At 33.9% G+C, this 15,087-nt stretch overlaps 1 protein-coding gene across 2 annotated transcripts in view; it reads right to left on the bottom strand.

Moving 5' to 3' along the window:
- Positions 1 to 15,087, bottom strand: part of TPR (translocated promoter region, nuclear basket protein) — a 68,656-nt gene that overhangs the window by 464 nt on the left and 53,105 nt on the right. Inside the window, exons 41-51 of one of the 2 annotated variants that reach the window (XM_030818741.1) lie at positions 12,791 to 12,991; positions 11,798 to 11,929; positions 11,463 to 11,553; positions 9,378 to 9,562; positions 8,204 to 8,272; positions 8,000 to 8,094; positions 5,993 to 6,099; positions 4,472 to 4,567; positions 4,186 to 4,342; positions 3,201 to 3,319; positions 349 to 444 (exon numbers count right to left, since the gene is read on the bottom strand). In XM_030818741.1, coding sequence (XP_030674601.1) covers positions 349 to 444; positions 3,201 to 3,319; positions 4,186 to 4,342; positions 4,472 to 4,567; positions 5,993 to 6,099; positions 8,000 to 8,094; positions 8,204 to 8,272; positions 9,378 to 9,562; positions 11,463 to 11,553; positions 11,798 to 11,929; positions 12,791 to 12,991 — 1,348 coding nt within the window. The remainder of the gene's footprint in view (positions 1 to 348; positions 445 to 3,200; positions 3,320 to 4,185; positions 4,343 to 4,471; positions 4,568 to 5,992; positions 6,100 to 7,999; positions 8,095 to 8,203; positions 8,273 to 9,377; positions 9,563 to 11,462; positions 11,554 to 11,797; positions 11,930 to 12,790; positions 12,992 to 15,087) is intronic. The other variant, XM_030818742.1, reaches the window with a different exon arrangement.

Raw genomic sequence — 15,087 nt, 5'->3', positions numbered from 1 at the left:
AAGCTTGATCGTGTTGTATAAAAAAATTAACAATATAATGGCAATAGGTAGAGATATAACAAATGAATATAACACTATAACACTTCATATTTTCCAAATCTTAATTTGGATTTAAGGAAGAAATCAATAAATATAAAATATAAGCACATATTTATTATATACCTAAGGTATACAAATCTGTCTACATGAAGTTTACAGATTGGTAAATATCACCTGCTCAACATGTAATTATTTAACAAAACTTTGGAACATTAAAAAAATAAATTGGAGGCTTAAGGATTAGAAAACTTGTTCTATTTATTACTATTCCACATTCTATCATGTAATCCGGTTATGTCAGAAATTCACCTCTCTGTCTGTTAAACTGACGACCACGGACACCTTGTCTCAGTGTTGTCTGAAGTCTTACTCGTCTGAAAGGCTTTGGTTGACTACTACTAGTATCTACGAAAAACATTAAGATAAAAGAAAAGCAAGTGAAAAAATGAGAAAGCATTTATAATGACACAAACTAATTACTAAATGAATGAATGAATAAGATGCAGACCTGTCCATTTGTTTTCAATTCTTTTTTCAAACAATGAGGAACATTTAACAAACCAAAAAAGGGTAAATGGTTAAATAACAAAAAAAGCAGCACTTTGGGAGGCTAAGGTGGGAGGATCACTTGAGCTCAGGAGTTCGAGACCAGCCTGGGCAACATAGCGAGACCTTGTTTCTACAAAATTACAAAACAATTAGCTGGGCATGGTGGAACATGCCTACAGTCCCAGTTACTCAGGAGGCTGAGGCTAGAGGATCACTTGAGCCCAGGTGAGGTTGAGGCTGCAGTGAGCCATGAACAAATGATCAAGCTAACTGTATTCCAGGGAGACAAGTGAGATCCTGCCTCAAAAAACAAAAAAAAAACAAAAAAAAACAAAACAAAAAACCAGGCAGACTGAGGCCCTGTCTCAAAAAAAAAAAAAAAAAAAAAAAAACAAACAAACCAGAAGTGCTTGACTTTTTTCATTCATTCACTTATATTAATAAATATTTACTTGTTGACTACTCATGTATCAAACATAGTGCCAGGTGCTGAGAAATACAACAGAAAACAAAATATCAAGTCCCTCAGCAAATAGCCTACAACAGAACACAAATTATATCTGATTCTTCTTTTTCAGACACCCCAAATGCATTATTAGCAAATCATGAATGCTCAAATTTAAATATATATCCCAAATCTGACAACTTCTCACAACCCTAACTCTACCATCTCACCTACGCCATCACTATCTTTTCCTGACGTACTGCAGTAGCCTCCCAAGTTTCTCATTTCTGTCCATTATTCATTTTCAATCTCTTCTGTACACAGCAGCCAAACTGATCAGATCATGTCATGTCATTATTCTGTGTGAAGCCCTCCAATAGCTTCCGGTATCCATGACAGCCAAGGCAATTACAATGAACTACTCGATCTATCCTCTCCCGCCTCTTAACATATCTCCTGCTAGTCTCTGTTCTCACTCACTGTGCTCCAGCCACAGTGGCCTCCTTGTTGACCCTGAACACAGACACACTGCTGCCTTATGGACTTGGCATCTATTAATATTTTCTTTGATCTAGTATGCTCTTCATTAAGTAACTGCATAGCTTTGATCCCTTTCTTCTTTCAGATCTTAAATGTCACATTCTCTTAGTGATGCTTCCTATGAAACTGCCTGCTACACTGTCAAATATTTGTTGACCAAATGAATACTCAGATGGGGGAAGTACAGTTTTACATTATCAAATAAATTTAAAGACATCGTAATTTCATATTATACTTTAAAGGAAACAACAACCATATTTTCTCATACAAGCTCTGATAAGATATAACAAGTGCTAATTCTGTTGAGGAAAGCCAATTTTTATGGGACATCAAAATATAACTGGGGGCACAAAACTTCAGTAATCATTAATATGATCGTTTTACATTTTTTGAGCCTTACTGCGTATGAAATGGTTCTGTAATTTACATACATTATTTTAAATCCTGATTGCAAGATTAGTTATGAGTATCCATATTACATAATGTATAGAAATTTAAAGTTACCAGATATGAAATGGTAGATATTAGAGATATTAGCCAATAGGTTGATGTGTCACATCAAAGCAGCTGAGAAGCAGGGGAAGAGATTTTGGGATAGCAAAGTTCTGTGATTTAAAAAAGTAATAAATAACTGAGCAGGTCTGCCATAAAATCTGAAGGTTCCATGGCAGAGTTTGAGAATTACCACTGTAAACAATTAAAAATTAAAATAATCAGACTGAATGACCAAGTACTATATATCCTTAATAATAAAGGTAATTCTCTGTCTAAAAATTTGAGATAGATGAGCTAGTATAGTGTATTGTTTAAGAGTGGGGTCTCTGGAGCCAGACTTCTTCAGTGTAATCGTTGCTTGTCCATTACTTATTAGCTATTTGACTTTGAAGAGGTTATTCACCCTTTCTGTGCCTCAGCTTCCACATCTATAAAATGTGGATGAGTATCTACCACATTGAGTTGTGAGAATCAAGTAAGTAAATATAAGTAAAGGGCTCAGAATACTACATGACACACAGTTAAGTGTTCAGTAAATGCTGTTATTCTAAAAAATAACTTCTATTACAGGAATAATACATATCTTTTTTTTCAAAATTAACTTCAAAAATTTGAAAAGCCAAACTCTGAAATTGTTTACATCAGTAAATTTCAAACAATTTTTTTAAGCAACTGAGCTCTTACCCCTTAACTCTCCACATCAAATCTCATGTAGAACCCCAATATGCAGAACAAATAAAAATGGAGCTACTGTGGTTCAAACAGAGGCAAGAGGCCTGGAGTGCCCTAGTACTCCTTAGCCTCCCTCCACTACAACCCCTGTAGCACCTCTAAAAGACCCAAGAGCTCTACAAACATATGTTGACAACCATTAGTCTAGATGAAACATGAGAGAGCTATTCTTTTGGGATGGATCCACCGTGTCCATATTTCTTATTATCGATGCCAGAATATTCTTAGAATAATGATTTCAATATAAACCAAGTTCCCTTTAATAATAAAATTTCTCTTTTAAATAAAGCATTTTAAAATAAAGGAAAAAAGGATTATTAATTTGTTACTAATAAAGCAGTATTTTCACAAACAAGTTTGATGTATAAAAATTGTATTGCAGTCAAGGGCAGGAACTCACCTACAGATGAGCTAGAAGGAGGATCCTGGCTGGTGGAGGGGAGATCTGACTCATCAGATGCTTGAACCGGCTCTTCTTCCTGCTGGCTATCAATTTCTAGGCCTGCTTCTGAACTAATACTAAGGAAAAGAAAAATTTAGAAAATACAAAACTGATCCTACAGTCAATCCTAAATTATATCCACTCTTTTAAATCTATTTTATCACTTAAGTAATCCAGAGTTCCCTTAAACAAAAAATTATAGACTGATTTGGTTACCATATATATTTTTAAAAGGAGCAGGGGGAGAAAAGAGCTCAAGTTGTTTTTTCCTCATTCCTTTTCTCACTATGGCATGTTCCAATTTTAGTTTATGATTTTCCTCTTCTTATGTTTCCTTTTTCCTTTTGACAAGGATGTTCACATTCTTGACACTTATAAGAAATGTATGGTCCAGATTTTGATAAATCGCAAAACAACATTTTAGGAAAGCACAGTACTAAAAAGTTCACAATAGTCACACTATTAAATAGTATACCAGTAACTAAACCACGGGCTCTAGCCCAGATGAGATAGGCTATGGGTATGTAAAATTCCCTACTCAGTGACTACATCCATCTTTCTCTCTTCTATTCAAGACACAAATGAGGGAGATAGTACAAGAATAACATGAATCTGCTCCAGTTTAAGTCATGTGAAAACTTCAGTACAAAATGACTACAAAAATTAGCCAGGAATGGTGGCGGGTGCCTGTAATCCCAGCTACTTGGGAGGCTGAGGCAGAAAATTGCTTGAACCCAGGAGGCAGAGGCTGCAGTGAGCCGAGATCACACCAATGCATTCCAGCTTGGGCGACAGAGCAAGACTCTGTCTCCAAAACAAAACAAACAAAACAAAACAAAACAAAACAAAACACAGCGTTGCAGATTGTTTCTTGGCTAAAGGAAAACAAATGTAAAAGTCTGCTGAGACTAAAGCAAGCAAAAACAACAAAATAAACTTTTACCCTTCAGATTCTGCCTCCACAAATACTTCATCTCCATCATCACCTGTTGCTGTTTCATTTGTTGTAGATAAAGTGCCAGTGGATGTAGTCACCATTGGAACAGACTGAGAGGCATGTTCCGAAGCATCAGAGGTGGTGCTCTCAGTAAATACAGTCACTTTAAAAAGACAACACAAGAAAAAGAACTTTAAAACTTTGTGGTTTATCACATTTTTAGCCAGAAGATATTTCATAGGTTTTCATTTTACCAATAAAACAGAACCTACTATCTGCCTTTGATCCCTACCTGGGGCTGCTACTTGCAGTGGAGTAGTGGGAACACTTCGGCCACCTGACTCTTCTTCATGAGCTAGGAACAGGGGTGTTTCGTACATTCCTAAACCTAAAGACAATTCTGAATATTAATGAATGACTGAAAAAAACATAAAATTGTCAACAAGTCAGGGATCTGAAAGAAAAATATTAATTATTGGAGATACACAACTTTACTGAAGTCCACAATTTAATTATTCCATCAAGCAAAAATCCATCTCTCAAACTTTTATTTTTTATTTTAGAGACAGGGTCTCGTTCTGTCACCCAAGTTAGAGTGCAGTGACACCACCATAGCTCACTGTAGCCTCAAACTCCTGGGCTCAAGTGATCCTCCCACCTCAGCCTCCCAAGGAGCTAGGGCTACCAACACAGGCCCAGCTAATTATTTTTCATTTTTGTAGAGACAGGGGTCAGTCTTGTTATGTTGTCAAGGCTGCACCTGAACTCCTGGCTGCAAGTGATCCTCCTGCCTTGGCCTCCCAAAGTTCTGGGATTACAAGTGTGAGCCACTGCACCTGGCCTCAAAATTTTAAATACAATTTAAAGACATCCTTTAAACTTTTTAACGCTAAAGTACCCTTAAAACATTAGCTAAAATGCTCTTAAGAGTTTCATACAAGCTAATTTTATTGAGTATCCAACTATGGATGTTAATATTGGCATTCCAATTTAAGCCTAGATGCCTAAGTCTAGGAAATTGTATTAACATACAAGTCACAAAATCATATAACATTTTAAATTTATGAAGTCAACTTACACTTTCATATAAGAAGAGGCCTTCAGTGTTAGAACTAATATCCTAAACAAGCAGATGTTACATTACATGACTTTTATTAGGGCTAAAGATTGAGCTTATTATAATAGTAGTATGCATTCTCTATTCATTTACCAAGTGCCAGACGGCTTCCCAGAAATAAAGAGGGTAATATGCATTCCAACTGAGGATTAAAAGGTAATCAATTCCACAAATAGCATAATTCACATGTGGAAAACTAGCTAATTCTACCACTTAATGTAGTGGCCATTTTATTCCACATATTTTGATCTTTTACTTTTTGTTTTTTTAAGAAATGTTAATACAAAAAGTATAACTAGCCTTATACATTTTAATTAGGAATGTTACAAGTGTCAAACTGTAAACAGAAAACATGCTGCATTCCTTCCAACAACTTTAAAATGGCTAGTAGTACCTGTATTTATTGGTTCAACACATATTCCTGAATACTTAAACTACATGTATGACATTACACCAGGAGCCTGAAAAGATACTAATGTAAAAGCGAATCCTTATGCTCAAAGAAATTAGAACTTTGTTGGAAAGATAGATGTAAGGCAGTGCTTAATAAGTATACTACAGCATTTTTTAAAAAAATTAGCAAACAATATCAATTTTAAAAATATTTACATTTGCTTTTTCCCCCTTAAATCACATTTTAATAGTTTATTACCAAATACATACAAATTCAGGGGATCTAAAGGTTTAACTATTTACCTCCTTGAGAAGCAAGCTGGCCAAGATCAGAGTGACTAGAACTTGTTTGTGGCATATCTTCAGGTGGCCCAAACCGGAATCTAGGGACACCAGCAACCTGTGGCGAACTAAATGGACAAAAACTAATTTAAGATGAAATTTAAAGTTAACCTATTTAAACCACAATGGTGAAAAGAATATAGGAAGAAGGCAGAATGAACATCAACACACTGGGAAGGAAATAGTTTGAAAATAAAGTCTATTTATTTTAAAGGGTTTCTTACTTATAAAAATCCTTTTATACTATCAGCTGTCATGAATTTAGTAATAAGAATAACCTGTGATTTATATGTAAATAATTTTCAGCTCTCCTGAACTATGCCTCACATTTCTTGAATGTCTCAGATATCCTCACATAGATAAATTGAAAGCAACACAAACTCAACATGAAACATAACAAAAAAGAGTTAGAATGAAGTCACGAGACAAAGTTTTATCTTAGTTTTCATTTAGTCATAGAAAAATCAAGTCACCTGTCTAGCTTATTAAGAGTTCACTAGCTAGCTCCCAAGGTTTAAGAAAATTCTAATACCAGATAGCTAAAAACTTGCTTTCTTCCTTATCCTAATAATATTATCATTTATCCTTCTGCCTATAATTCAGGACATAAAACTTAGCATTATTTAACTCTGCCTATCTTTCCTTAGCTAGTGAGCTAATAATGTCTTTAGGAAACATGGAGTTCAGGAAGTGGTGACTTCTAGAGGCACAGGGGTAGTGACATTTATTTGAGTGAAAATGCTGTGGATTGCTGGTACTCAGAATTCTGCATGTTTATTGGAGTGAGTCTCTTCCTGAGTGCTGACTTTCAGAAGGAAGGAGCTGAAACTGATTGGTTGGTTTGTAAAAATGTGTTAGCCAAGGTAAATTGTGGCTAACTGAGCAAGTTTAAAACTGGTTCTAACTGCCACATGTTACCACATCTACAGAACAATCAACCTTTCCCTAAGTTTGTAGAAATTTTTAAATTCTGATCTTCAAATACATCCTGTTATGCAACTAATACCTTAGCCACGAACAAATGTGTACACTTGCACACGGAGAGCCTTTCAACCCTTTAAGAGGAGTGGTATAGCACAACACTTAACATAGGCTCTACAGCCAGACTAACTGGTTTGAAACTAAAAACTGCAACTTCCTTGCTGTCTGACCTCTGGCAAATTTGATAACATGTCTCTGCTTCAGTATACTATAAGATGACAACATTAATAATGTCCACTCTCTTAAGTTATGAGGATTAAATAAACTAATGCATGCAAATGCTCAATAAATGCTAGCTATTCTTTCCCAAGACTGACTTCAGTATCATCTGCGTTAAATCATCTCATATTCTTTCTCCTTAGTTGTTGAAATAAACTACTTCTTCATTTGTATTAACAAAGCCTACTGCTTATTCCTCTATTATCCTTCTACATTGTTTACATTACAGTTAGTTGCTCATTTGCTTAGCTTTCACAAGAATACTATAAATTATGATCATTGTAATTACCAACACTTAATCAACAACTATAAAGCAATTTATCATGTATCAGGTAATATCCTAAACATGTTAACACAAATTAACTGATTCACTTAATTCTTATAACTTAGGCAATAGAAATTATTCTATTGTTATTCCCATTTTTAAAATGAAGGTGCTCACGAACAGAGAACCTAAGGAACTTGCTATTGCTAGTAAACAGTAGAGTTAGGTTTCAAACACAGGCATTCTAACTCTAGAGGCCATGTTCTTAAACATTCTTATATTGTCTTTAACTTTAAAATTCTTGGTAGAAGTAACTGTATGTCATTCACCTCTGTATAATTTTCCCCAACAATACATCCTCAACTGACCTACCTCAAGTACTTATTAGTACACAGTAGAGAGGGACTCAACAAATAATGAGTTAACCAAATGATAAACAAACTAACAGAGAAAGACTAAAAGTTTGATCAGTTACAAAATACGTTTCTCTTTCATTAACTTACTGAATTGCTTCAGCAAATCCATCAGTACGATGTGGCACCACAAGAGTTGGAGTACTTGGAACTGTTCTGTCTTCATCATCAAAAAAATGCTGCTGCTAAAACAAAGATAGAAAACAGAGTTAACAGGCAAAACACCAAACATATGGACTATATAAATATCTGCTCAAGAAATGAATTACTTTTACATAATGGGTAAGTACTTACCATGCCACCTATTCCTGGAGTCAACTGAAGCCCACGTCCTACAGACTGCCTTCGGGTCATCTGAATTCTCTGCGTGTCAAGAAAAAGGAATTACATTTGCTTTAAGAAATGAGGCAATGAAACAAACACCAAATGTCAACAGATACAGCTTATTACGCTGCTAACAAAATAGTTAGCGGACAGGTAATTAGGACATTTTCCCAGGAAAACCCGCCAAGAATCACTTTTAGTCAATGACAAATTTTTAATTATAGTCTATAATATTAACAAATAAAAATCATTCTATTAACCAGCAGATCAATTATTAACCAATACTTAAAACAGATGTATGATACCATCTTGTATGTAAACAAATTTAATTCCTATTTCCTTAGTTGGAAGTGTTAGCAAGTATTCTTTTGGAGTTCAAACAGCAGTATTGTCTTTTAAACTGTTTTCCAGTTAAGACAATTCTAAATGGATAGATTGGATATATTTTTGTAGCCTCCATACATGATCCTTTAAGACTTTATATTTTCCCACCATGAAGTGATTTTCACTAGTGGTATTTTAGTAGAATCTATATTTGACAGTGTTTCCACATACTATTTTATAGGGAAAAACTTAAGCTAAATTAATAGAACCTTTGTACTTTTCCTACTCTTTTTCCAAGTGCTTCTGATTAAGAGATGCCCGACCCTACTACATGCTAAATATAAGGGGTCATACATACCTTCATTAAACTTAAAAGTTAAAATATGTGATTACCAAGAAATGAGAAAAAATATTCTTCTGTTAAGTACAACAGAAATTCCTTTATCTTTTATAAATATGTGCACTGTAGAGAAAGAAACCTTCAAATCAGGTAATGGTGAGCTGCTAAAATGTACTTTAATTAAAACCCAAGAAAATCTTTTTCTTTTCTCACTTGAGAAATAACAAACAGAATTTTATTTGCTATGACTATAACCATTTCAATGTATGCACAACTTTTAGTAACACTTGCCTTTCTAAACATCCCTCAGAGATTAGTTTCAGTTCAAAGAATTTTATAAAAATATGCCAAAATACCAAAAAGTTCATGGGATTGCTAATTTTAAAAAACTGAGAGAGAGACAGAAATACATAACGGAAAGGGAGAAAAGCCAAGATTTTTTTCAAGTTCATTTTTCATAATGACCAGTACTTTTAATACCTGAACTGGTGGTCCCAACTCCTGAGGTGGGGCATGAATGGTCAGTCTTGGGGGAAGTGGATGTGGTGGGCGTCTCGGTGACTGAGGTGCTCGAGGGGCCTGTCTTTCAGATGCTGATGATGGCTGTTGTTCTCTAGAAACCTCCTGAGAAAAAGAAGATTCTGCAGCCCCTGTATTTCCTTCACCTATAGGAAAAGAGAAATTTACTTCTGAACTGCTAAATTTACCACAAAAAAACTTGGACAATCCCTAGAAGTATAAATCTTGCCAACAGGAATGTTCACTGCACGAATATTTTCAGAAGTAAAGTAGTGAGGTGTGATGGAAACAAATGTGGGCTTTACACTCAGATATAATGGGATCTGTACTTATTCGCTGTGTGGCTTTGGGCAAGTCTCTTAACCTCTTTGAGTCTATTTTTTGGTTGGTTAATAGAACAAATGTAACCTCCAAGTATGGTTTTTCCAGAATGGTTTTTCTAAAGATTTCAGATAATGAACATAAAGCTCTTAGCTCGACATATGATAAATATTTAAAACACTAAAATTAAACATTTAATAAAATAAAACTAAAATTAATATTTAATAAATTTGGATTACATAATTTTAATAAAGTAGACAAATTACCTAAAGGTTAGACCACTAGAGAATCAGTATAACACTCAAATAGGATAAAGACAGAGGAAAAGCCTTACAACTACATTTTAATCTTTTGGTTTTCCTGAATTTTGAATTTTAACAAATGTCTCTCAAATGTCTGGGTGAATATTCTTCTACATACACTGTAGCAAAAAAAGAAGACATCTTCTACTACGAAAAGTTGAACAGGATGTCACAGAATTTCATAGTTTAAAAGTCTGAGGTCTAGATTCAGATCCTTGCTCTAATACTTAAGCTACTTAGCTACTTAGTAAGCTATGTGACACCTCAAGTCACTTTACTTCTGCGATTCAGATTCTTCATTGATATCTAAACCTTATTAAGTTTACTACAAGAATTAAACAATTCAATACAAGTGTAGTTGCTTGAAATGTACTTAAATCCACCATTAATTTTATTCAGGCCACTAGGCCTATTTTCGCTTGGTTGCAAAAATAAAAATAAAAAAAAATAGGAAAAAGAAGGAAAGAAGGGAGGAAGGGAGGGAGGGAGGGAGACCTAGAGCAGCAAAAATTCCTCCCTCTATATTTCAACTATGTGATACACAAAAAATGTTTCTTAATCTACAAATTGTTTATAAATGTAAATGTTTGTTCAAAGTATATCAATTTCTCATCTCCCTTTAAAAGTAAGAATAGTATTACTTATTATATGGCTTAATATTCATTAATATATTTTTCTATTACAAAATTTAAAAGTTTAAATTTTTGTCTGTTCTTTAGTTAAAATGAGAATATACCTTGCCCTTTTAAATACCCGGGCCTCTACAGAAACCCAGATACAGTATTTTCCCATTAGTCTAAACTAAACAGCTAAGGTTTTACTATGTCAACACTAATGATTTTGGCTTAGTATCAGTTGTTATCTATTATCCAGATAATCACTAATTCTTTAATACACATTTCAAAATAAAATTATTTTCTAGGACTTCCATACTCTTTTAATGCCCACAACTTTTCAGTGGACCTCCAAGACTTATCCAGGATTTAACAAAATATATGCTATATTGATCCAAAAATCTTTTATTCATTGAAAAACCAGACCATACTGCAAAGCTCCAATAGCAAATCTTGAAGCATGCAGCTTGATTAGACTGACCTCCTCTGGTTGTGAACTGCTGTTACAAGTAGTCCCTAATTTAATTTTTCCTCTTAATGGCAGCATATAGCATTTATAATACCGTAAGGGTTACAAAATGTTTGCATCTTACAGCAGTCCAATGAGGCAGAAAAGAGTATAATGACAGCACCTAACAATCATAAACATAGTAGACTTTTTATGAGAGCACAATAGTCACAAAGCTAGAACAGGGGCCAATCTCTTTTTACCAATTCGCTAAATAAATTTATATATTATAATTAAGTGCAATTCTAGTTTAGAAAATACCAGAGATATTCAATTCAAGAAAGACTAATAAAAATCTCACCACTGTTTTGAGAATCAGCAGCTCTCTGATTACCTTCACCTCCACCCATACTTTCTTCTGTTTCTGTACCTGGATCAGTCCCATCACCACCCTAAAAACAAAACGTGTTAACATAATGCTCAAATAAAATAAATATGTTAAAAAAACCGGACAGAATAATTAACCAAACCAAACCACAACAAAAACAAATAAGTAACCATAACAACAAAAAACAAATGAACAAAACCCCTAAAGGTTTTAGTGAATTTCATAAGCCTTTCTATATCCTTGGAAAACAGCGAGTTAAAGAAAGCTCTTAGAAAGAACTATGAGTGGTCAAAATTCTAGCCAGTTACCTCAGCATCATCAGCTTCATAACCATCATTGCCATCGGCACTACCAGTTCCTTCATTACTATCTTCACCCTCGTCTCCCATCCCTGTGTCATCTTCATCATCATCATCATCTTCCTCATCCTCTTCATAATCCTAGTAGAAAGTTCCCCAGGTATAAATAAAAGTTTAGAATGTGGCCCACATGCTCTGCACGTCTAGATACCACACTTAGAAATTTAGGTGACTCATTAATCAGAAGATAGGAATTGTCCTGAGAGTTGTATGGGATTGGTACAGCAGCATCAAATATCACAACTGTGATACTTACTGGAATTAGTGCAATAATGATCAATTCTGAATTCTAACTGCTTGCATGAGATTGCTCAAAGATAATATAGACCTCAGGTGTCAGCAAAATGTCAAGCGGTCCAGTTTAATTCTAAATTTAAACTGGTGGAGTTGAAGAAAATGATAAAATTACACTGTATCAGGAGCTTTTAAAAAAATGTTGCTTTATTAATCTAAAATGAGAAGCTGTCAATATAGGATTAAACCCCAAAATAAAACACACAATTTGACCTTATATATATAAAATACACTTTGTATATTAAAAAATGACAAAAATGAACTATGGGGCTCCAAGGGGAAACAAAAACAATTCTTGTTTCTTCTTTTTATCTCCAGAAACCATAGCACTTACATTTAAAGCCATACAGTCACTTATCAATAAGACTTAAAATTAGGTCTAATTGAGAACAAATCCTAAAAGACTCATCAATCATCAAAAAAACAAAATGAAACAAAATTTTAAAAATGGGCATTCCATCACTGGCTCTACACTAATTTTCATTATAAAATGCTGATTTCTGAACTAATTAAGATAGAAGAAAAACAATATAATCTATTTAAGCTGACTGGGAACCAGAATTTACAGCCAATGCATTAGTATACCAAGGATTTGAGCACTTTCATCCAATAGTTTAAAAACATTAGATGATTTCAAACCAAATTTACCTCATGTTCTCCATCATTTTCATCATCATCCTCTTCTTCATCATCACTGTCAATTACAATGACATCATCTCCTTTGCCTTGACCATCCTGGGATGAAGTTGTTGTCTGCTGATCTGATTGAAGTGGCCCAAGATCTATTTGTAGAGACTGAGAGGTTTCTTCACTGTCTTCCATAGGTGTATAATCTCCCTGGGTAACTCCCTTTAAAAATAAAAAAGTTAAAAACGAATTAAGAGCCCTATAAACATACATTATAGGTCAAAGTAAAGAATAATGAGTACTTATGGAATAGCAGCATTTAATTTTTTTTTTTTTTTTGAGACAGAGTCTCGCTCTTGTCACCCTGGCTGGAGTGCAATGGTGCTATCTCAGCTCACTGAAACCTCTGCCCCGCTGGGTTCAAGCGAAATTCTCCTGAGTAACTGGGACCATAGGCACCACCCCCCAACATCTGGCTAATTTTTTGTATTTTTATTAGAGACAGGGTTTCACCATGTTGGCAAGGCTGGTCTCGAACTCCTGACTTCAAGTGATCTGCCCACCTTGGCCTCTCAAAATACTCGGATTACAGGTGTGAGCTACCTCGGCCAGCTACATTTAATTTTAAAAATGGTATTTCAAGTATTTTTGAAGAAAGAAGATGAACCTTTGAGTTTCCTTAATGTCTTCCTACAGAAGAATTATCATAAATCTTATTGGTTAATACTCCAATAAGAAAAAGAGAAAAAAATATAAACAAATATTTGTGCATTCAAAACTACTAGTGTGATATCGTATATCAGTGCTGTGAGACAGGAATATGCCATGTAATTTTAAATTTTTTAGTAGCCACTTAAAAACAGGTGATTAATAATATACTTAACCAATATATCCAAAATATTATTTCAACATGTAATAAATGTAAAAATTATTAACCAGATATTTCACATTTTAAAATTTCTACTAAGTCTTCAAAAATATGATGTATATTTTATATTTGTATCAATTTGGACAGCCATATTTCAGTTGCTCAATGGCCAGTGCGGTTAGTGCATAATACAGCTGCAGACCAAAGTCAGAAAAGAAAAAAAAAATACTCATGGGTCTGCAATGTTTAAAGAGAAGGTTTTCCCAAACTAGAACTAATTTGGAAATGCAGTGAATAAATAAGCTATTACCACTGTCTTTTTACAAAGAAAAGCACTGAATACATAAGTTATTATCATTGTCTTTTTACAAAGAACTTCTTCCCTCCCCAAAACTCCAATTATTCCAAGCCTTCAAACCAAAATAAATGTATCAGATACTAAATAATTCCTTGCTCAATCTATTTCCACAATTCTATTTTGTTAACTACTGAAATAAACTATTATTTTAACTTCATTTATAATATTTACTATCAAAAGTTAAATGTCTTTTTGGCTTAAGTACTCACTAAAATCAATTTTTTATACAAGCCAGCAACAGTATCTTTTAAACTAAGACATTCATAAAAAATTACATATGCCATAATGGAAAAAATGAGTAAGTCATGGTATAATTTAAAAAGTGCCTCAAAGTGACATGCTTATTTCAGAAAAAGCAACACTTGTAAAGAACATTTGCTTCACTGTTAGAAAATCAGAAAAATGAACTGTTACACATTCAGTAGACAATGCTAGAGGGGTGGAATAAAAATCCAAATGGTATTTTGGAGTCACAGACAATTTTGCCAGTTTCAAGAAAAAGCTTTTGCAGAAGATTTCAGTATAATTTAACCAAGTCTGATAAGAAGGCAGAAATTAATATCTTATTATTTTCAAATTGTTATGTTCTTCAGAAACAATGCTCTCTGAAGAATAGATGAAAAAGATATCATTTATAGTACGCGCTGAATAACTTATTTAAAATGCTTGGGTCCGGAAGTGTTTCAGATTTTGGATTTTTTAGGATTTTGGAATTTTTGCATATCCATAATGAGATATCTATAAGATCCAAGCATAAATGCAAAATTCATTTATGTTTCATATACACCTTATACACACAGCCTGAAGTTAATCTTACACAATATTTTTAATAGTTTTGTGTATAAAATGAAGTTCTGTTTTGACTGTGGCCCATCACGTGAGGTCAGGTGTGGAACATTACACATGTGGCTTGCAATGCTGGCACCTAAAACGTTTTGAATTTTCAAATTAGGGATGTTCAACCTGTACTACATAATCATCTGAAGATCTAGTTTAGTGTTTTCAGTCAAAGAAAGCTGGTAAAATTAACTTACAAAATTAATGCAGCTAAGAAATTAACATTTACTTGCGATATGGCTATTTATGGTTAGC

Source organism: Nomascus leucogenys, chromosome 9 (assembly GCF_006542625.1).
Source record: "Nomascus leucogenys isolate Asia chromosome 9, Asia_NLE_v1, whole genome shotgun sequence".
In the NCBI taxonomy this organism is placed as follows: Eukaryota; Metazoa; Chordata; class Mammalia; order Primates; family Hylobatidae; genus Nomascus; species Nomascus leucogenys.
The sequence above is the reverse complement of the archived record's forward strand: the minus strand, read 5'-3'. Positions and strand labels throughout refer to the sequence as shown.